We start from the raw sequence: 23,733 nt of genomic DNA on the forward strand, positions 1-23,733 counted from the left end.
CTTTTTGTTAAATGTATAATTCTCCTTTTAAGGGGGCGTGACAAGGGGGCGTGTCCGATATTGACATACTTTTGCTAATAGGTGTCCCTCATTCCCATCTCAAAAAGTTGGGAGGTACGGCAATTTGGCTACACCCACTGTTCACCACGCCACAATTTGAGCTTCACATTACTACTCTTCTTGGGGCACCCAAAGGTGTCCCGGGTCTTTAATAATCCTATCATGTTTACTATGAAAAAATCTATTTGCCCTGTGCCGCTAAAGTGTTTCGGGTTTGGCTTGAAGCAAAAGTGGCAACTAGGTCTGCAAAAGATCTGGGGGGGCTAGAGCCCATAGCAGCAGTCACCAACCTTTTTGCATGGGGGTGGGGACGGCAGGGGCACACCGGTGGTAAGCAAGCGGTTCAACTCACCATAATACAGAATCAGTGGGAGCCCTGGGCGTGTCACTTGCCACATCAAGAGACTCTGGGCTATGGGCCCCATATTTGGTGGCTATAGCCACCACCTAGCGACGCCTCTGGTGGCAACGCTATTCTGTATTGAGTTGGCCCACCCTTTTCAGCTATAACAGCTTCACCTCTTTTGGGAAGGCCGTCCACAAGGTTTAGGAGTGTGTTTTACGGGAATGGTTGACTGTTCTTCCAGAAGCTCCCAAAAGGGGTTCTATCAGGTTAAGGTCAGGACTCAAATACACTATATTCTCAAAAGTATTGGGACACCTGCCTTTACACGCACGTGAACTTCAACGGCATCTCAGTCTTAGTCCGTAGTGTTCAATATTGAGTTGGCCCACCCTTTGCATCTATAACAGCTTCAACTCTTCTGGGAAGGCTGTCCACAAGGTTTAGGAGTGTGTCTATGGGAATGTTTGACCATTCTTCCAGAAGTGCATTTGTGAGGTCAGGGACTGATGTTGGACGAGAATCCAGAGTCTCTGCTCTAATTCATCCCAAAGGTGTTCTATCGGGTTGAGGTCAGGGCTCTGTGCAGGCCAGTCAAGTTCCTCCACCCCAAACTCACTCATCCATGTCTTTATGGACCTTGCTTTGTGCACTGGTCCAAATCATTTGATGGAAGGGGGGATTATGGTGTGGGGGTTATCTTTTTCAGGAGTTGGGCTTTGCCCCTTAGTTCCAGTGAAGGGAACTCTTAAGGTGTCAGCATACCAAGACATTTTGGACAATTTCATGCTCCCAACTTTGTGGGAACAGTTTTGGGGATGGCCCCTTCCTGTTCCAACATGACTGCACAACCAGTGCACAAAGCAAGGTCCATAAAGACATGGATGAGCGAGTTTGGGGTGGAGGAACTTGACTGGCTTGCACAGAGTCCTGACCTCAACCCGATAGAACACCTTTGGGATGAATTAGAGCAGAGACTCTGGATTCTCGTCCAACATCAGTGCCTGGCCTCACAAATGCACTTCTGGAGGAATGGTCAAACATTCCCATAGACACACTCCTAAACCTTGTGGACGGCCTTCCCAGAAGTTGAAGCTGTTATAGCTGCAAAGGGCGGGGCCAACTCAGTATTGAACCCTACGGACTAAGACGGGGATGCTGTTGAAGTTCACGTGCGTGTAAAGGCAGGTGTCCCAATACTTTTGACAATATAGTGTATTTGATACATAACTGTCCTGATCAATAAATTCTCACACAATGTCACGGAGATGAAGATTAGCTGTGAAATCTCCTGTAATGAGATTATAGAAGGACAGAACCACGCCGGCTCAGGGTTCCCGGATCCCTCGGTGATGCGCACAGACGATGGACTGGAGATGATAGGTCTCTATACGATGTGTCATCTGTCCCCGAGGAGGAAGGAGCTGTGCTGGGAAAGGTACCGACTTATTTCATTACTGGCTGCATCCCCCATACATCAGATAACGCTTTAATAATTGTTTTTAATTTAATATCTGCTTTTACTTGGCACTGAGCGCATTGAAACCACCCAGAAATCCCTTCTTTCTTTTTTTTTTTTTTTTGTATTGTCTCTTCCAAACATCACGTACTTCCAGAGGAGGGGGGAAGGCGCTCAGTAGACTTGTCCATAGGTGACAACGCTGCCCCTCTATTGATGGGGTATCATGAGTGTTGTCACCCTAGGACAGGAAGTGTTATTTGCAAGATAAAAAATTAAAAAATAGCCTGAAAATGGAAACTAATGCAGCCACCACATCTAAAGCTGGCAATGCACTATGCAATCAGATTGTACAATTTGCATAAAATCTTCTTTAGATTTACCAAAACTGTAATATAACCTATGTAACAAACCTGATTGATCTGTTCAATTTGTATCGAACCAGACAGGCCCTTGCATTACATAGTTGATGGTGATCTAATGGAGATTGTACAATCGGATTGTATATTGTATGGCCAGTTTAAGGCTCACCACACAATCTGATTTGTAAAATCTCCTTTTTAGATTTACCAAAAACGATGTAGTACAAAGGTTTGTCTGATTGGATACAAATCAATTGGTTAGATTAAAGTGCTACCAAACCCAGGACTCTGCATTCACTATACCTGGTCTCCCACAGTACACAGAACATGGAAATTATTATTATTTAAGGAACTTGTATAGCGCCGTCAATTTACGCAGAGCTTTACATATACATCGTACATTCACATCGATCGCTGCCCTCAGGGAGCTTACAATTAAATGTAATTATTTTTGTAAATATAAACTGCTAAATACCTTTTCTCATCAGCAGTATATACAGTGCCTTGCGAAAGTATTCGGCCCCCTTGAACTTTTCAACCTTTTGCCACATTTCAGGCTTCAAACATAAAGATATAACATTTTTATTTTTTGTGAAGAATCACCAACAAGTGGGACACAATTGTGAAGTGGAACGAAATCTATTGGATTTTCGAAACTTTTTTAACTAATAAAAAAAATGAAAAGTGGGGCGTGCAAAATTATTCGGCCCCCTTGCGTTAATACTTTGTAGAGCCGCCTTTTGCTGCGATTACAGCTGCAAGTCGCTTGGGGTATGTCTCTATCAGTTTTGCACATCGAGAGACTGAAATTCTTGCCCATTCTTCCTTGCAAAACAGCTGGAGCTCAGTGAGGTTGGATGGAGAGCGTTTGTGAACAGCAGTTTTCAGCTCTTTCCACAGATTCTCGATTGGATTCAGGTCTGGACTTTGACTTGGCCATTCTAACACCTGGATACGTTTATTTGTGAACCATTCCTTTGTAGATTTTGCTGTATGTTTGGGATCATTGTCTTGTTGGAAGATAAATCTCCGTCCCAGTTTCAGGTCTTTTGCAGACTCCAACAGGTTTTCATCCAGAATGGTCCTGTATTTGGCTGCATCCATCTTCCCCTCAATTTTAACCATCTTCCCTGTCCCTGCTGAAGAAAAGCAGGCCCAAACCATGATGCTGCCACCACCATGTGTGACAGTGGGGATGGTGTGTTGAGGGTGATGAGCTGTGTTGCTTTTACGCTAAACATATCGTTTTGCATTGTGGGCAAAAAGTTCAATTTTGGTTTCATCTGACCAGAGCACCTTCTTCCACATGTTTGGTGTGTCTCCCAGGTGGCTTGTGGCAAACTTTAGACGAGACTTTTTTTATGGATATCTTTGAGGAATGTCTTTCTTCTTGCCACTCTTCGGTAAAGGCCAGATTTGTGCAGTGTACGACTGATTGTTGTCCTGTGGACAGACTCTCCCACCTCAGCTGTATTTCTCTGCAGTTCATCCAGAGTGATCATGGGCCTCTTGGCTGCATCTCTGATCAGTCTTCTCCTTGTCTGAGCTGAAAGTTTAGAGGGACGGCCAGGTCTTGGTAGATTTGCAGTGGTCTGATACTCCTTCCATTTCAAAATGATCGCTTGCACAGTGCTCCTTGGGATGTTTAAAGCTTGGGAAATCTTTTTTGTATCCAAATCCGGCTTTAAACTTCTCCACAACAGTATTACGGACCTGCCTGGTGTGTTCCTTGGTCTTCATGATGCTCTCTGCGCTTTCAACAGAACCCTGAGACTATCACAGAGCAGGTGCCTTTATACAGAGACTTGATTACACACAGGTGGATTCTATTTATCACCATCAGTCATTTAGGACAACATTGGATCATTCAGAGATCCTCGCTGAACTTCTGGAGTGAGTTTGCTGCACTGAAAGTAAAGGGGCCGAATAATTTTGCACGCACCACTTTTCAGTTTTTTATTTGCTAAAAAAGTTTAAATTATCCAATAGATTTCGTTCCACTTCACAATTGTGTCCCACTTGTTAGTGATTCTTCACAAAAAATGTAAATGTTATATCTTTATGTTTGAAGCCTGAAATGTGGCAAAAGGTTAAAAAGTTCAAGGGGGCCGAATACTTTCGCAAGGCACTGTAGCAGTCTTGCGACTTCTATCATTCTCTGGTAGGGATGCACCGATGCCGATACTAGCCATTTTCACAAGTATCGGTACTCGCGAAAATGCTCCGATACCAGAAACCGATACCGGAAGTGACGTCGCTTGGGAGCGGACCGCCTCCTCCTCCCCTCCGGACAGTGCCTTCCCCGCCTCCTCCTCCCATTGGCATCGCTAGGTACAGGCCTGCCCATCCTAACAGCCCACAAGTGTTGTTTCCTTGCTGCACGGTGCCTTCAGTCCCTGACTGTCTCCTGTACCATGCCTTCAGTCCCTGACTGTCTCCTGTACCATGCCTTCAGTCTCTGGCTGTCTCCTGTACCATGCCTTCAGTCCCTGACTGTCTCCTGTACCATGCCTTCAGTCCCTGACTGTCTCCTGTACCATGCCTTCAGTCTCTGGCTGTCTCCTGTACCATGCCTTCAGTCTCTGGCTGTCTCTCCTGTACCATGCCTTCAGTCTCTGGCTGTCTCCTGTACCATGCCTTCAGTCCCTGACTGTCTCCTGTACCATGCCTTCAGTCCCTGACTGTCTCCTGTACCATGCCTTCAGTCTCTGGCTGTCTCCTGTACCATGCCTTCAGTCCCTGACTGTCTCCTGTACCATGCCTTCAGTCCCTGACTGTCTCCTGTACCATGCCTTCAGGCCCTGACTGTCTCCTGTACCATGCCTTCAGTCCCTGACTGTCTCCTGTACCATGCCTTCAGTCCCTGACTGTCTCCTGTACCATGCCTTCAGTCCCTGACTGTCTCCTGTACCATGCCTTCAGTCCCTGACTGTCTCTCCTGTACCATGCCTTCAGTCTCTGGCTGTCTCTCCTGTACCATCCCTTCAGTCTCTGGCTGTCTCCTGTACCATGCCTTCAGTCCCTGACTGTCTCCTGTACCATGCCTTCAGTCCCTGACTGTCTCCTGTACCATGCCTTCAGTCCCTGACTGTCTCCTGTACCATGCCTTCAGTCTCTGGCTGTCTCCTGTACCATGCCTTCAGTCTCTGGCTGTCTCTCCTGTACCATGCCTTCAGTCTCTGGCTGTCTCTCCTGTACCATGCCTTCAGTCTCTGGCTGTCTCCTGTACCATGCCTTCAGTCCCTGACTGTCTCCTGTACCATGCCTTCAGTCCCTGACTGTCTCCTGTACCATGCCTTCAGTCTCTGGCTGTCTCCTGTACCATGCCTTCAGTCTCTGGCTGTCTCCTGTACCATGCCTTCAGTCCCTGACGGTCTCCTGTACCATGCCTTCAGTCTCTGGCTGTCTCTCCTGTACCATGCCTTCAGTCTCTGGCTGTCTCCTGTACCATGCCTTCAGTCTCTGGCTGTCTCCTGTACCTTGGCGAACCTTGGCACCCCAGATGTTTTGGAACTACATTTCCCATGATGCTCCTGCATTCTGCAGTGTAGTTGAGCATCATGGGAAATGTAGTTCCAAAACATCTGGGGTGCCAAGGTTCGCCATCACTGTTCTAGGCCAATCTGTGCAAAACAAGCTGCACAGTGGAGGCAAGTATGACATGTTTGTTTTTTTTTGTTTTTTTTTAAATAATCAAAGCTTTACAATCGCTTTGAAAACTGATAGGCTGCTTTATATTTCCGTAAATATCTATTTTCTGGGGTATAGATAGAATTTAAAGCTGAACTCCAGGCTCAAACTCTTTCATTTCAAATATATTCCTCAATAGCGACAAGGGATTAAAATTGACTTTGTGTGCACCAGATGCCTTTGCAAACCCAGAAATTACCTTGTATAAGTAGCAGTGACATCATCACTGTGCTGTACATGGCCTGTGCAAGACGGTAGAGCTGTGGGAGGAGCCAAAAGGCTCCACCTACTACAGGTTTCCTGCACAGATCTGGAAGAAATACACAAAGATCATTGAGATTCATGAAGAATACGCATGATGAATGGATTTAAACTTATCCCAGAGTTCAGCTATAATAGCTGCCAAGAAATATGGTTTCTCTCAAACTAGCATAACCTGTACGGATGGGTTTTTTAATCTATTATAATTATTATTTTTATATTTAAGTTGTATATAATATATTATTATTTGTTGCTTTACAGTTTACAAAGAATGACTTGTAGAGTTTTTGCTCAGGTTCCACTTGAATTGCATTTATGCATGAACTGTTTGCTTTGCAATTACTCCTTACAATCGATTCTTTGTAACATTACCCCCCCCCATCCCCTTACCCTGGTGTTGTACATCCAGTGCTTTTCGGAATCAGAGATTCACTAAGCTGCAGAGGCTCCCCTAACCTCCTACAGTGCCACTCAACCCTGATCCACAGGGACCTTCAAAACTCCCACAGTGCCACTCAACCTCCCATACTGATCCACAGGGACCTTCAAAACTCCCACAGTGCCATTCAACCTCCCATACTGATTCATAGGGACCTTCAAGACTCCCACAGTGCCACTCATCCTCCCATACCGATCCACAGGGACCTTCAAACTCCTACAGTGCCCCTAGGCCCTATAAGGACCTTCAGTCCCCCCTTACCCAGCTTGCTACAGAGTCTCCAGCTCTCCATAGTGACCCCAACTTTCAACAGTGTCCCATAGTGCCACCCAAGCACAAGTCTCAACTTTCCATAATGCATAGCTCCCCACTCCCTGACTTTGAGGGAGTGTTCCTGATTTGGAACAAAGTCCCTCTGTCCTTCTTTCCTCCTCATTTCATCAGGTTACATTAGTAGGCTAATTACATTAGGAGACTAATTAAATGCAGAAAAGGCACCAAATGAGTTTAATTACCACCTTAATCAATATGTGTTGGGTTTAAAGGGATGAGGTGGCAACCATATCTATATAGTATATAAAATGCACTTTTTATCTTTCAAAAAGTGTTTCCCAGAGCTAAACCTTTCATCCAATTTCTAAATTGCTGCATCTGTAAACTTCAAAAGCCAATATAAAGGAATAGTAGTGGTAAAAAAAGCACTTGTGAGTTTAACTGACCATTTTTTTTTTTGTAGAATTGTCCTTTAAGGGGGCGTGGCAGAGTGTGTGCCCCATGCTTACATGCTTTTTCCTAATAGATGTCCCTCGGTCCCATCTCAAAAAGTTGCAAGGTCTGAAAGTGACCCTAGGCCCCCTTAGAGACCTCAGCCCCTACTAGCCTGTTGCAAACCCTTTAGCCTTCCATAATGCCCTTAAGCTCCAACAGTGTCCCATAGTGCAACCCAAGCACAGGACTTCTCAACTTCCCACAGTGCCTCTAGGTACCCATAGAGACCCCAGCCCCTCCTAGCTTGATGCAGACCCTCTAGTTTTCCATAATTCCCCTAACCTCCAACAGTGCCCCTCAACCTCCCACAGTTTCACTAGGCCCTCTGAGAGCCCTTGGTTCACCCCTAGCATACTGCAGAGCCTCTATCCTTCCATAGTACCTCCAACAGTGTCCTACAGTGCCCCTCAACCTCTCACAGTGCCACTAGGCCCCCTGGGAGCCCTTGGTTCACCCATAGCTTGCTGCAGAGCCTTAAGCCCTTCATAGTGCCCCCAACCTTCAACAGTGTCCCTCAGTGCCACCCAAGCTTCCATAATGATGCACAGGCCCTCTCAATGTCCCACAGTGCTCCAGCCCCCTTTAGAGACCTCAAAACCTTCTAGATTTTAGCCAAGGCCTCCAGCCGTCCATGGTGACCCATCTTCCAATAGTGTCCCCCAAGCTCCCATAATGACTTGCAGGGCCTCTCAATTTCCCATAGTGCCCCCAACCATCAACAGTGACTCAGAAGGCCCGTCAACCTCCCATAGTGGCACTAAGCACCCTGAGAGCCCTTAGCTCCCCCTAGCTTTCTGCAGAGCCTCCAACCTTCCATAGCACCCCCCCTCAACCTCCCACAGTGTCCCATTGCACCCCCCAACCTCCTGGAGTGTCCCATAGTGCCCCCCACCTCCTACATTGCATTTCAGACCTTGTAGTGCCCTGCAGTCTTCCACTGCGCCCTCTGCAAAACCCCCAGCCTCCGGGAGCGACTCCCCAGCCCCCAGTTATTTTGATATGGAAAGCTAGTTCTCACATAGGAATTCCTAATGGCATGCAAAGCAGTGATGTCCTTATCTCTTCTCGGGAACACTGTGGGCCAGGAGCTCAGTATGCAGCACATCATTTGCATACCGCCAACTGGAATATGGTGCATTGTACAGGACAATGAAATTGTACTTTTTACTCCCTGGTTGAGCGGTTTAAAAAGGAAAGCTTCCAGGATCGGAAGTTTGAAACGCTTCTCTGGACGCACTATATCAAGCTGTGAATACTATAAAGTCAGGCTGCAGAGTAACAAAGTACTCTTTTACTACATTTCAGGACAACAAGCAATGTTAAAAATATTACTGTTTACCTCTCCCTTTTCTTCCCTTTGAGAGTTGTCGTCATACACCTAGAACAGAGCAAACGTTGCTTTGTTTACATGTAGCTGTCTGCAGTCTACACAGATCAGAATGTCTGCAGACCAGGACAGAGGACAATGATGGAAATGCCTCTAGATATAACTCTATATTCTGCAATTGTTGGCTGGGATGGTGGATGAGCAGGGCTTTCAGAAATCACAATTAAGCTTTGATTTGCTTTCACACCGAGGAGCTTTTAAAGCGCTTTTGCGTTAAAAAAAATATATAAAAGCGCCAGAAAAGCTGAAGAAAAGCTTCCCTTTAAATTCTATGGATGTCTTCACTCACACTGGAGCTTTGCGCTTTCCATTGCGGTGTAAAAAATCCTGCTTGCTGCATTTTTGGAGCCTGTTTGGTCAGTTAAAAAAAAAAAAACGCACCAAAAGACGACCTTTTTAACAGCACGTTTTCCCCTGCTTGTTTCATGCTTTTGCGTGCAGCAAAACGTATGCCTGCTTGCCACGTTTGGGGTGCCTTTAAGAATGAATACTTTTGACATTTTTTGTTTCAGTCTTCAGCTTTCTGGTGATCCTGCCATGATGGTCTTTGTTGAGTCCCTTTCTCGTCTAAGGTGACAATGCTCTGCCTCTGTCTTCCAATGGTGCTCCTATGTTGTCACCTTGCATGTATGCTTCCAATAGAGACAAGAATTGACTGTTTCTACACACATTGCATGAACATGCTCCACTGTTGTCACCATCAGGAAACCCACCTTGAGTAATGCCATGCAGCCTTCACTGGAGAGCAAAGAGACAGGATTTTCATAGAAGCCAACTATCCCAGATTTGTCGGGACAGTCCCGCATTTTGGACCTTGATCCCGATGATGTTGTGTCCCAGGATCACAGTTTAACCTTTATTTAAAGTGTTCAGTTCTGGGAAAGTCCCACAACTTGGGTCGCGGTCCCGATGATGCGGTGTCCCTGAAGATGACCGAGTATAACAATTTTAACCTTATTTAAAGTGTTCAGTTTCGGGGACAGTCCCACAACTTGTACCTCGGTCCCGATGATGCTGTGTCCATGGAGATGTCACAGAATTACAATTCCATGCTTATTTAAAGTGTTCAGATTCCGGGACAGTCCCACACCTTGGATCTCAGTCCCGATGATGCTGTTTCCCAGGAGATGTCCCTGGATCAGTTTTACCCTTATTTAAAGTGTTCAGATTCGGGGACAGTCCCACAACTTGGACTTCGGTCCCGATGATGCTGTGTCCCTGGAGATGTCCCTGGATCACAGTTTTACCCTTATTTAAAGTGTTCAGATTCAGGACAGTCCCGCAACTTACACATTGGTCCCGATGATGATTTGTCCCTGGATCAACAGTTTCACCCTTTATATTGAAAGATTTAATCTGTTACAACGATAAAACAAAAAAAATGAACCAACACCATACTCCCTCAAACCCCCCTCTCCCCCCCCAGTCCCCACTGTACTTACCTCTGGCGATGCTGAGCTGTCGGTGTGTCCCTGCAGCTGGTTCAACTTTCCAGGCATTTGAAACCCCCGCTCTTCTCTCTCTCCTCCATGCAGCATTTTCGGGACAGATCAGAGAGATTCTAATTTGTCAGCCCCATCAAAGTGAATTGCTCTGATCTATCCCGATGTGCTGCATGGAGATAAGTGGGGATTTCAAGCTGCAAGGACAATGAAAGCTCATCACCAATGGAGGTAAGTAGAGTATCTCACAAAAGTGAGTACACCGCTCAGTTTTGTAAATATTTTATTATATTTTTTCATGTGACAACACTGAAGAAATGACACTTGTCTACAATGTAAAGTAGTGAGTGCACAGCTTGTATAACAGTGTAAATTTCCTGTCCCCTCAAAATAACTCAACACACAGCCATTAATGTCTAAACCGCTGGTAACAAAAGTGAGAACACCCCTAAGTGAAAATGTCCAAATTTGGCCCAAAGTGTCAATATTTTGTGTGGCCACCATTATTTTCCAGCACTGCCTTAACCTTCTTGGGCATGGACGTCACCAGAGCTTCACAGGTTGCCACTGGAGTCCTCTTCACCTCCTCCATGATGACATCACTGAGCTGGTGGATGTTGGAGACCTTGCGCTCCTCCACATTCCGTTTGAGGATGTCCCACAGATGCTCAATAGGGTTTAGGTCTGGAGACATGCTTGGCCAGTCCATCACCTTTACCCTCAGCTTCTTTAGCAAGGCATTGGTCATCTTGGAGGTGTGTTTGAGGTCAATATCATGTTGGAATACTGCCCTGCGGCCCAGTCTCTGAAGGGAGGGGATCATGCTCTGCTTCAGTATGTCACAATGCATGTTGGCATTCATGGTTCCCTCAATGATCTGTAGCTCCCCAGTGCCGGCAGCACTCATGCAGCCCCAGACCATGATGCTCCCACCACCATGCTTGACAGTAGGCAAGACACACTTGTCTTTGTCCTCCTCACCTGGTTGCCGCCACACACGCTTCACACCATCTGAAGCAAATACGTTTATCTTGATCTCATCAGACCACAGGACATGGTTCCAGTAATTCATGTCCTTAGCCTGTTTGTCTTCAATATACTGTTTGCAGGCTTTCTTGTGCGTCATCTTTAGAAGAGGCTTCCTTCTGGGACGACAGCCATGCAGACCAATTTGATGCAGCGTGCGGCGTATGGTCTGAGCACTGACAGGCTGACCCCCCCACCCCTTCAACCTCTGCAGCAATGCTGGTAGCACTCATACGTCTATTTCCTAAAGACAACCTCTGGATATGACGCTGCACACGTGACCTCAACTTCTTTGGTTGACCATGGCGAGGCCTGTTCTGAGGTGAACCTGTCCTGTATGGTCTTGGCCTCCTTGCTGCAGCTCAGTTTCAGGGTCTTGGCAATCTTCTTATAGCCTAGGCCATCTTTATGTAGAACAACAATTCTTTTTTCCAGATTGTCAGAGAGTTCTTTGCCATGAGGTGCCATGTTGAACTTCCAGTAACCAGTATGAGAGAGTGAGAGCGATGACACCAAATTTAACACACCTGCTCCCCATTCACAACTGAAACCTTGGAACACTAACGAGTCACATGACACCGGAGAGGGAAAACTGCTAATTGGGCCCAATTGGGACATTTTCACTTAGGGGTGTACTCACTTTTGTTGCCAGCGGTTTAGACATTAATGGCTGTGTGTTGAGTTATTTTGAGGGGACAGCAAATTTACACTGTTATACAAGCTGTACACTCACTACTTTACATTGTAGACAAGTGTCATTTCTTCAGTGTTGTCACATGAAAAGATAGAATAAAATATTTACAAAAATGTGAGGGGTGTACTCACTTTTGTGAGATACTGTACAGCGGGAACTGTGTGTGTGTTGGGATGGCGGTGCTAGGGTGTATGGTGTTAGTTCACCTTTACATTTCTTTTCTTTTTCTGGAAAAGTGAACTAACCCATTAAGTTATGTGAAATGGAAGTGCGCAAAGATATAATAGATTGGGAATATGTTACACTGCTGCTGTATTATTAGGCTAAAACCCAACCTAAATGTGTGTCTACAAAAAACTGTGAACAATGTTACTTTTCAAAACCTAATTAGTGTCTATCAATATATTACATTCCTGTGAGACAAAAAAGTGCTAACGTGCTATTGCAATAGTGTTTCCATCTAACTTCATACAATAAGATCCATGGGTGAATAAATAAGCAAATCTAACAAGGCAATGTGAACTAACTGTAAACCTTATTACACCTGTAAATCATAATGCGATGAGTAGTACTGAAATGCTTAAGTGCAAGCACATCTTATTACAACTTTCATAAAAAATCTGCATGTGCTCCGACAGTCCTACCCCCGTGAGCACAAACTCCGCACAGCGTAACAGCACATCAAGTCCCCGCCCTACGTACGTTTCGTCATTTGGCTCCATTAAGTTACTGCAGGTGCATAAAGTGAGTGAAAAAAAGTATTTGATCCCCTGTTGATTTTTTTTGTACGTTTGCCCACTGAAAAAGAAAATGATCAGTCTATAATTTTAATGGTCAGTTTATTTTAACAGTGAGAGACAGAATAAGAACAAAAAATATTCAGAAAAACGCATTTTTAAAAAGTTATTAATTGATCAGCATTTTAATGAGTGAAAGAAGTGTTTGACCCCTTCGCAAAACATGACTTAGTACTTGGTGGCTGTGACAGACCTAGCCGGAAAAGAGGCTTTTGGAGGGGTCTGAATGTGAGCCTCTTGCCCACCGATTATGGGCCTTGGCATTTGGGCGAACAGTGCTCTTTGTGAGCTGTATGCCTGGGGACCCCTGAGGTGGTGTTACTTGGATTCAGGTCCATGCCTCAACCCCCCCCCCCCCCCCCCCAAGACACACAGACTCTGGATATGTATTTGCCGTATTAGCAATAGTGACTGAACCATACTGTTGGGACACAAACTGTTAGATGCTAATGTCATTCAACTCCAGCCACCTATCTGTTGTGTAAATGAGTCTAGTCTGGCTTGTAAGATTATTCCACACATTGTTGATGTGCTAATTAACCCTGTGTTGATTTTTATGGTAATGTGTATTAAATAGTCAGTCAGTGAGCTAGGAGACGTAAAGGTTTACCCTGAAAAGTCTCATCTCTCAGACAACTAGTCTGGGTCAATGATTAGATAATTAGCTCATGCTAATAAGGTTAGGTTTTAGTCATCCTGCTGTATATATTTGTGTGAGATTTCTAATAAGACTATTCCTGATGTACTCCAAGACCGGTGTTGTCTAGTTCTTGGGAGTCCCTATAGCCAGATCCATTGGACTCATGTTCCAGGACTTAGGAAGCAGTATACAGATGTAAACACTCAAACGGCGTGTGGGGGAATAGGTTCGGTCACAGTGGCAAAACCCTTGTTGGCAATCATAGAGGTCAGATGTTTCTTTTAGTTGGCTACCAGGTTTGCACACATCTCGGGAGGGATTTTGTCCCACTCCTCTTTGCAGATCCTCTCCAAGTCATTAAGGTTTCGAGGCTGACGTTTGGTAACTGGAACCTTCAGCTCCCTCCACATATTTTCTATAGGATTGAGGTCTGGAGACTGGCTAGGCCACTCCAGGACCTTAATAGGCTTCTTCATGAGCCACTCCTTTGTTGCCTTGGCCGTGTGTTTTGGGTCATTGTCATGTTGGAATACCCATCCACGACCCCTTTTCAAGATTTGACGGTACGTGGCCCCGTCCATCGTCCCTTTGATGCAGGGAAGTTGTCCTGTCCCCTTAGCAGAAAAACACCCCTAAAATTTTTTTCCACCTCCACGTTTGACAGTGGGGGATGGTGTTCTTGGGGTCATAGGCAGCATAAATCCTCCTCCAAACAACGCAAGTTGAGTTGATGCCAAAGAGCTCGGTTTTGGTCTCATCTGACCACAACACTTTCACCCAGTCCTCCTCTGAATCATTCAGATGTTCATTAGAAAACTTCAGACGGACTGTACATGTGATTTCCTGAGCAGGGGGATCTTGCGGGTGCTGCAGTCCTTCAAGGCGTAGTTTTACCAATTGTTTTCTTGGTGACTATGTTCCCAGCTGCCTTGAGATCATTGACGAGATTCTCCCGTGTAGTTCCGGGCTGATTCCTCACCGTTCTCAGGATCATTGTAACTCCACGAGGTGAGATCTTGCATGGAGCCCCAGACCGAGGGAGAGTGACAGTTATTTTGTGTTTCTTCCATTTGCGAATTATCGCAACCAACTGCTTGGCGATGGTCTTGTAACCCTTTCCAGCCTTTTGTAGGTCTACAATCTTGTCCCCGGCATCCTTGGACAGCTCTTTGGTCTTGGCCATGATGGAGAGAGTGGAATCTGATTGCCTCTGTTGACAGGTATCTTTTATACAGGTAACAAGCTGAGATTAGGAGCACTCCCTTTAAGAGAGTGCTCCTAATCTCAGCTCGTTACCTGTATAGAAGATACCTGGGAGCCAATAATCTTGCTGATAGGGGATCAAATACTTATTTTACTCACGCAGAATGCAAATCAGTTGAAAACTTTTTTGAAATGCGTTTTTCTGGATATTTTTGTTGTTATTCTGTCTCTCACAGTTAAAATAAACCGACCATTAAAATGATAGACAGATCATTTCTTTGTTAGTGGGCAAACATACAAAATCAGCAGGGGATCAAATACTTTTATTTTTCCTCGCTGTAGTTGGTATGGTAACACAGTTGATATGTTTTATTGAGGATCGTAAGTGGGCGGTCCCGGTGCAATTTGGTGGATTTGGGTGGGCCGCTCCAAGATTGGAGGAGAGGGAGCGGTGAAGAGGACTGTGTGGGTGGGGTTAACCTCTGTGCCAGGGACCAGGATTGGAAGTAAGTATAGAAGTGGCTGCAGGAAATGAGCACCATTGTGATGCAACATAGTATAACAAACAAACTGAAAACAAGTATTTAAGAACAAGTTGCAATTGTTTGGTACAAGGTGCATTAGCAATCTAAATGTCAATTCCATTCAGGTTTACAATAAAGGCTCTAAGGACTGTTTGTCAATGAAGATAATTGGGAACTGTGACCATTCTTTGGGCTGCTATTGAATCTACAATATATCTGTACAGAATTATTTTTCCTGTTTGCGGTCGGTTGTGTCTGGTGACCCCGGAGTTGCTGGAGGAAGTTGCTCAGGTGCCAGTTCAGACCTGCCATACTGGAGATTACATTGTGTGATATTCAGCCAGCCCTGTGCAAACAAACACACAGGGAATATCAACAGTGCTAAGGAATGTGAGCTGAGCCATTCCTCAACGGACTAATGAAAATCCGTCACTTGTGTTATATACAGTACGTGGCACCAAGCTTGCTTTACCGTGTCTGCATGTCTTGTGTTTAAAATAAATCCACATTGAGGTGGCCCCACCCCCAGGGCTGTCTTAATGCATGGGCACCCCTGGGCAGTGCCCAGGGGCCCCCTGGTGCATGGGAGCCCCATAATAATCTTGAATTTTATCATACGTGCCAAATGTCCCGGATTTGCCGGGACAGTCATGATTTTTACTAAGCTGTCCTGGGATGGCCCGGGCAGCACCTCAGAACCTGTATTGTGCCCTCCTGACTCCCCCCTGTACTCTGCTCTTCTGCACCCCCCCCCCCTTTCTGCGCCTTTTTTGTTGATTAGTCTTCGATTCATGGCATGTTTCCTTACTGTTTAAAATTACTAATATATGTTTATTTCTATCAAATATTTTATATTTTAATTCTTGGGAGTAGGTGAGTAAATTGGGGCAGGCTGGTATGGGCCCCAGTGCATTACTTTGGAGTGGGCTGGTAGGGGCCCCAGTGCATTACTTTGCCCAGGGGCCCATGATGCTGATAAGACGGCCCTGCCCACCCCAGTCTGACTCTCGGGTGAGAATCAGGCGATTAAGGGTCACCCTCGGGTATAAGAGCTTCGTTATCTTTTAGAGAATTTTCTGACTTGTCTGGTATACACTATATTGTCAAAAGTATTGTGACACCTGCCTTGCTTTGTGCACTGGTGCGCAGTCATGTTAGAACAGGAAGGGGCCGTCCCCAAACTGTTCCCACAAAGTACTGGGACACCAGTCTTTACATGCACTTTACAATGAACTTTAATGACATCCCAGTCTTAGTCCTTGGGTTCAATATTGAGTTGGCCCACCCTTTGCATCTATAACAGCTTCAACTCTTCAGGGAAGGCCTTTCACAAGGTTTAGGAGGGTGTCTATGAGAATGTTTGACCATTCTTCCAGAAAAGCATTTGAGAGGTCAGGCATTGATGTTGGACAGGAAGACCTGGCTCGCAGTCTCCACTCTAATTCATCCTAAAGGTGTTCTATCGAGTTGAGGTCAGGACTCTGTGCAGGCCAGTTAAGTTCCTCCACCCCAAACTCGCTCATCCATGTCTCTATGCACCTTGTTTATGCACTGGTGAGCAGTCATGTTGGAACAGGAAGGGGCCATCCCCAAACTGTTCCCACAAAGTTGGGAGCATGAAATTGTCCAAAATGTCTTGGTATGCTGACACCTTAAGAGTTTCCTCCACTGGAACTAAGGGGCCAAACCCAACCCCTGAAAAACAACCTCACACCATAATCCCCCCTCCACCACATGATTTGGACCAGTGCACAAAGCAAGTTCCAACAAGACATGGATGAGCGAGTTTTGGGTGGAGGAACTTGACTGACCTACAGACTCCTGACCTCAACCTGATGGAACACCTTTGGGATGAATTAGAGCAGAGACTGTGAGCCAGGCCTCCTTGTCCAACATCAGTGCCTGACCTCACAGATAGGCTTCTGGAAGAATGGTCAAACATCCCCATAGACACCCTCCTAAACCTTCTGGATGGCCTTCCCAGAAGAGTTGAAGCTGTTATAGCTGCAAAGGACGGGCCAACTCAATATTGAACCCTACGGACTAAGACGCCAATAAAGTTCATGTGCGTGTAAAGGCCGGTGTCACAATACTTTTGACAATGCCGTGTATGTGATCTGAGGCTGAAATTTTCACTACTTCCAGGAAAACGGGGATAATGTTTGCTGTGGGTGTGAAGGTGTATTGTGACAATGTTATCTCTGTGGAGTGCAGGTGCGGTCCATGCACATCTATATTAAATGCAAATAGATGCACTCCGCGGGACTTGGCAACAGAGATAACATTCAACACTTTTGAATGTTATCTCTGTTGCCGAGTCCCATGGAGTGCATCTATTTACAGATTGTTTAATCAATATAGAATATACACTGTTGCACCTTTTTAACAAATATATATTTTTTCCTTTCTTTAGGACCATCATACATGGATCGAGTAGGGGCCAGCTTAACTTCGATCCATGTATGACAGCCCTAAAAAAAAAAGAAAAAAAAAAAAGTAACATTTTTTTAATAAAAAAAATAATTAAAATAATAATTGTTGGGGACAGTGGATGTACAGAAGTGGATCTACCAGTCGACTTCGGTACAGCCACCCTGTTGGGTTTTTCCTGGTCAATCGGCAGCGTTGGCTATAGAGGGCAGCACTGATTAGTCTCCCCACTATCAGAACACAATAGCTCAGTGGCAATGATTCCCCCATACACCTCAAATATGAATGGGGGAATAAAGTCTTTTATTTATTTGTTTTTTCCAACTAGTGGGTAAGCGAAAAAAAAATAAAAATAAAATAAAAATCTATTGGCCACCTTGGTTTTGGATAATATTGGGAAGGATTAGAACCTCTGCCAGGTTTTATTGTTGTATAAATGGAAAATACCGCGCTAGGTAACAAAGAAGAAAAACTGAAAATAAAAAGCAGCTGCTAAAAACGTGAGATGAACACATATACAAATATAAAGTTCAATAAAGCAGAGCTAAGAAAAATAAAAAATAATAATAAAATAAAATGGTGTTGTAAGTAAAGTCCAGAACAGACGCACACAATGAATGTGTGTGAACTCCACACACAGCAACCTGCGTGTTATTAAAAATAAATTCAATCCATAGGGCACACTGGTAATGTTCTTGTGAACACCTGCCAAAAACAGTTTACCATAAGTGCTTACCAAAAGGCAAGCGCTTATGAGCCTGCGGCTAAATACCCAGCCAGGGCCTCTGTCCGGAAGAGTGTTGAATATCCAAATGTATTGATTGGAAAGAATGTTGAACTAGGCACCAGACGACCAGGGAGACTCAAACATCAAACCGCCAGGGAAATAGGTCAAGCGTTACCCAAAAAATGTAAAGAGACTCGTCATAGTGTAAAAACATACCGTATAGGTTTATTAGGGTTAAAAGATTGCACTTGCAGAAATGCTGATAAAAATGGTCAAGAAAAGAGCCGGCCGGCTTGCGAACACCCGTCCACTGTGTTACAGCGCGATGGGGTCAGCCCATCACATCTCCCGACATGCGTTTCGTCACAATCTGACGTTGTTTCGGTTTTATTGCTATCCGGGGCCCTTTTGCAGAGATTTCACCACATTTCCTGTTCTGGTGGCGGTTTTACCAGGCAGGAAGTTGGGAAAGCTCTCCAACAGCAACACAGACATATGCAAATGCTTTTTTTAAGGAGAGAAAAGCTAGAGCCTCTGCCAGCTTTTTATGGTCGGTTTAACTGTTAAAAAAAAAAAAAATGGTGCCACCAGGACAGGAAGTGATGGGAAAGCTCTCTAATGGAGTTCCAGATAGCAGAGAGACCTGACAGCAGTTCTAACCTTTTCCACTCCATCCAAAACTAGGAAAAAAGGTTGTGGCTATAGCTATTTGTTTAAAGGTATAACAGAGTACAGTTTTTATAGTGTTTTAAATGGTTGGGATTTGCATACACATTACCTGCCAGATTTTTTAAACTCTGTTTATTTACCACTCTTGTGACTCCTACACCTCTGTCACTTTATATAGCCACAGGGCAACAAAAAATTTTACAGCCTGCAACTCTGCCGCTGTGCCTGGTCTTAGCCCCCAGGGCCTGAAAATCATTAGAATGACTGTGTTGTGCTATTCAGTGATCTGTTCAAGGTGAAGGCACTTCCATTCTCAGCCTGGCTTCTGGCAATCAAGAAGGAAAAAGATGTTGGAAGTTCTGCTAGCCTGCTTGGGTCTACAAGCTATTTTACTAATTGCTATTGTATTTTAGTTTTTATTTTAATTTAGTTTATTTTAGCTTTTTTTTTTTTATTATCCTGAAAAGATGATTCAGTTGTTATAACCTATAACAACCTATATAACCTATAATAGCTACAAGCTATTGAATTAATTGATATCATTTTTTTTTCTTTCTATTTTTTTATTTAGTATTTTATTTTAGTTTATTTTATTTTATTTTTTTTTGTATTATTTTAACAAAAGATGGTCAAGTTGTTCTAGCCTACTTGGTTGTAAAAGCTATTGAATTAGTTGGTTTTCCTTCTTTTTTTTTTTTTTTTTATAATTTAGTATTTTAGTTTTGTTGTTTTATTGTGTCTTAGGGATAATTCTACTCTGATATATTTTTTTTTTTTCTGGGATTTAGAAAGAAGAGCTTCAAAATCATCAGATCTCAGTCCCTCCACCTCCAGATGCCAACGGTTGACTGGAAGTCTCCTGCCACCGTCTCACCCTTGCCATCACCAGTAATTCCCGCCCAACCGGCTCTGCCTATCACGCAAGGTCCGACACAAGCTGTCCAGGTTCCCTATGAAGTTCTGGACTTCCAGCGAGTGTCCATTAGTGGAGATTATTGTGCTGGGGTAAGAAAGGACACCCCTCAATGTTCATCTCTAAGGCTTGAAAGCCTCAACAATCTGCATAGCTCCCAACTGTCACTTATTTTTGGGGGGGCAGGTACTCTTTGAAAAACAAATCCTATTGTTACTATAAAACAAAAGCCAGAAATCAAATTATTCCCTACCCAAAAAAACAAAACAAAGGGACAATAGAGTCGAAATATAAAGTGTTTACGCTGCCACCTGATTCTAGACAACTTCATGCCCAACTATCCAGCTATTTGCTTACAGGGGAGCATGGAACCTGGTACCTTTCTTTATTTGCCCTATTGGGAGGAAATTCTGGACCAGACTTTACAGCATAATATATATGCTAAGTGGTTACCATATATGTGAAAACCCCTATAAAGCCATTCATATATATGCCCCATTGCATGGAAATCCAGACCAAAGTATACCACGTTATCTATGCCATATGGTTACCATATAAAAAAAAACAACAAAGTCCTATTACCATAAACTGGAAAGTACTGAGAAATATACATCTGATCTTCTAAACCAGGGATCACTAAACTTTCTAAACAAAGAGCTAGTTCACTGCCTTTCACTTTGAGGGGGCCAAACTGTGGCCAGTGTGAGTAAAAAATGCCCTGGCGTCAATGGGAGTAAGCAATACCTAATCATTGGTATTAGTAGGAAGAATAGTGTCCCATTGCTGGTATCAGGAGAAGGAATAGCACCCCATCATTGGTGTCAGTGAGAGAAATGGTTCCCCATTGTTGGTGTCAGTAACAGAAATGGTTCCCCATTGTTGGTGTCAGTAAGAGAAATGGTTCCCCATTGTTGGTGTCAATGAGAGAAATGGTTCCCCATTGTTGGTGCCAGTGGGAGGAATGGTGCCTTATTGTTGCTGTCAGTGGGAAGAACGGTGGCCCATGATTGTTGTCAGTGGGAGGAATAGTTCTCCATTTTTTGTGTCAGTGGGAGGAATGGTGACCCATTGTGTCAGTGGGAGGAATGGTGGCCCATTGTTGGTGTCAGTAGAAGTATTGGTGCCCCATTTTTGGTGACAGTGAGAGGAATGGTGGCCCACCATTGTTAGGGGATGTAATGGTACCCCGTTTTGGGGGTCAATGGAAAAAAGTATGCCCCACTGCTGGTGATTTTGAGGGGGCCAAACTGGGGCCAGTGAGAGTAGAAAATGTCCTGGCGTCAGTGGGGGTAAGCAAAACCTCATCATTCGTATTAGTGGGAAGAAAGGTGTCACATTGTTGGTATCAGGGGAAGGAATAGTGCCCCATCATTGGTGTCAGCGAGAGAATTGATGCCCTATTCTTGTCAGTGGGAGAAATGGTGCCCCATGGTGTCATTAAGGGGAATGGTGGCCCATTGTTTGTGTCGGTGGCAGAAAGTATGCCCCACTGCTGGTGCAAGTGGAATAAATTGTGCCTTGTATCAATTAGAAAAGCAAGTGTCCCAAGGGTCAGATAGAGGCAAGCAAAGGGCCGTTTCCGGTCCCCCGGGCCTCACTTTGGAGACCACTACTCTAAACCATCTGTTTACTGCTGCTAAGCAAACAAAAGCCACATTTGTAGGAAACCACAGTCTTCGAAAAATTGACAGCCAAACTCACTGATAAAATGGCCCTATACAAAACATTTTGGGAACTTTGTGTGCTATATTCCTCCCCGTAACTTTGATAGGTGCCTTCTGATACTCTAAACCTGTTTGGGCAACGTTTCACCTGTCCTGGTTACCTACCCATCCCTCCCCCTCTAGCTCTGTCCTCATCCTCTGACATATTGGCTTACCGCATTGGCTTATATTTCTATTACATCACTTCAAGGGACCCTATACAAATTATGGGAATTTTGGGCGCTATGTTTCACCACCCAGAACTTTGATAGGTGCCTTCTAATGCTCTAAACCTGTCTCGGCAACCAGGCAGTCAACCCTTTTTTCCCTTCCTCCCCCCCCCCCCGGGACTAAATACCCTAGACCAGTGATGGCGGTGAACCTTGGCACCCCAGATGTTTTGGAACTACATTTCCCATGATGCTCAACTACACTGCAGAGTGCATGAGAATCATGGGAAATGTAGTTCCAAAACATCTGGGGTGCCAAGGTTCACCATCACTGCCCTAGACTCTAGAGAGAATGCGGATATGATGGACTTTAACAGTACCAGTAAGGGACGTATAAACAAAATAATACTTAAAGAGGGATTCCGCCCAAAAAAAAATATTTAAAAGCCAGCAGCTATAAATACTACAGCTGCTGACTTTTAATAAATGGACACTCACCTGTCCCGGGTTCCCGCGATGCCAGTAGCCGAGGCCGATCGATCGCTCGGGCCTCGGCTGCTGCCGCCGCCATTCGAGGTGAGGGAATCGAAGTAAATCGAATCGGCTTCACTTCCCGGTTCCCTACTGCGCATGCGCGAGCGGCGCCGCACAATAGGAAATCTCCGCGCTGTCACTGGGACCCGTGTGTGTCCCAGCAGACAGCGCGGCAGGGCAGGAAATGGCGTAGACTCCCGTGGGAGTCTATGCCCGGAAGTGGGTGAAAATACCTGTCTTTGACAGGTATCTCCACCCCCCTCCCCCCTGAAAGGTGTCAATTGTGACACCGGAGGGGGGGGGGGGGGTTCCGATCAGCGGAGGTTCCACTTTAGGGTGGAATCCCGCTTTAATATCTTCATTACAAAGGGTTCAATATATTTTTTACAAATATAAAATCGTTAGAAAAATAATCGGGTATCAGTAAATTGGAGATCTCTCCTGCCTGTGGTCAATTAAGGCTCTCCTCGCTGCCGGCGCTGTGATTGGCCAAGCATGTGGGGTCACAGTGCATGCTTGGCCAATCGTGAGCCAGCAATGCACTGCGATGGCGTAGTGCATTGTGCCACACGAATTTGGTGCGAACGGTCCACTAAAGTTCTGAATTCGCCGAACGGCCGATGTTTGAGTCGAACACACCGAGGTCATCCCTAATCCTTAGTAAAACACGGAAACAGACAAAAAAAAGAATAGAAAGATGCAGGGGCGGACTGACCATTGGGCCACTCGGGCACTGCCCCATCAGGGTTGCCAGCCTCAGTAAAACCAGGGACAGTATGTAAAAATGTATGTTTTTTTTTTTTTTTTTTTTACATCTGTCTCTGAAATGTCCCTTACCGACATACTTTTGGTCTAAAAATCCTGAGATTATAGCTGCCCCACCTCTCCAGTACCTTCTCAGCCAATAGAAACATGTCTGTGTATACTTTGTGCACATGTAGGTGTATACTGTGTGATTGTATACTGTGTGTGTGTGTGTATACTGTGTGGCCCCATGATCTCGGATTGCCTGGGGGCCCCATAATCTCCTATTACCCGGGGGCCCCATAATCTCCTATTGCCCGGGGGCCCCATGAGTTGTCAGTCCGCCCCTGGAAAGATGTATATACGAACGATCGTGACCAGGAGACACAGAACAGGGACGAGTGTGTGTGTGTGTGTGTGTGTGTGTGTGTGTGTGTGTGTAAACACACACTTCCCTGTTCTGTTCTGACAGGAGTGACATATTGAGTGTTCCTACGGTATTAGCTAGGAACCACAATCCGCCACTCCCTCTAGTCAGTCCCCTCCCCCATTCGGTTAGAATCACCTCCCAACACAGTTAACCCCCCTTGATCACCCCCTAGTGTTAACCCCTTCCCTGCCAGTGACATTTTTACAGTAATCCGTGCATTTTTATAGCATTGATCGCCGTACTAATGCCATTGCTCCCAAAAATGTGTCAAAATTGTCCGATGTCTCCGCCATAATGTCGCAGTCATGATAAAACTTG

General features: G+C 45.0%; 1 protein-coding gene across 2 annotated transcripts in view; it reads left to right on the top strand.

The window, feature by feature from the left end:
- The window catches only part of AMPD3 (adenosine monophosphate deaminase 3), a 96,353-nt gene that overhangs the window by 29,444 nt on the left and 43,176 nt on the right, over positions 1–23,733 (top strand). For both annotated transcript variants that reach the window (XM_077453551.1, XM_077453549.1), the window contains one exon: positions 19,710–19,926. In XM_077453551.1, the coding sequence (XP_077309677.1) occupies positions 19,710–19,926 (217 nt within the window). The remainder of the gene's footprint in view (positions 1–19,709; positions 19,927–23,733) is intronic.

The sequence above is a fragment of the Lithobates pipiens genome, unplaced genomic scaffold, assembly GCF_037356315.1.
Source record: "Lithobates pipiens isolate NorthernLeopardFrog02 unplaced genomic scaffold, aLitPip1_a1.2 Scaffold_24, whole genome shotgun sequence".
NCBI classification, from domain to species: domain Eukaryota; kingdom Metazoa; phylum Chordata; class Amphibia; order Anura; family Ranidae; genus Lithobates; species Lithobates pipiens.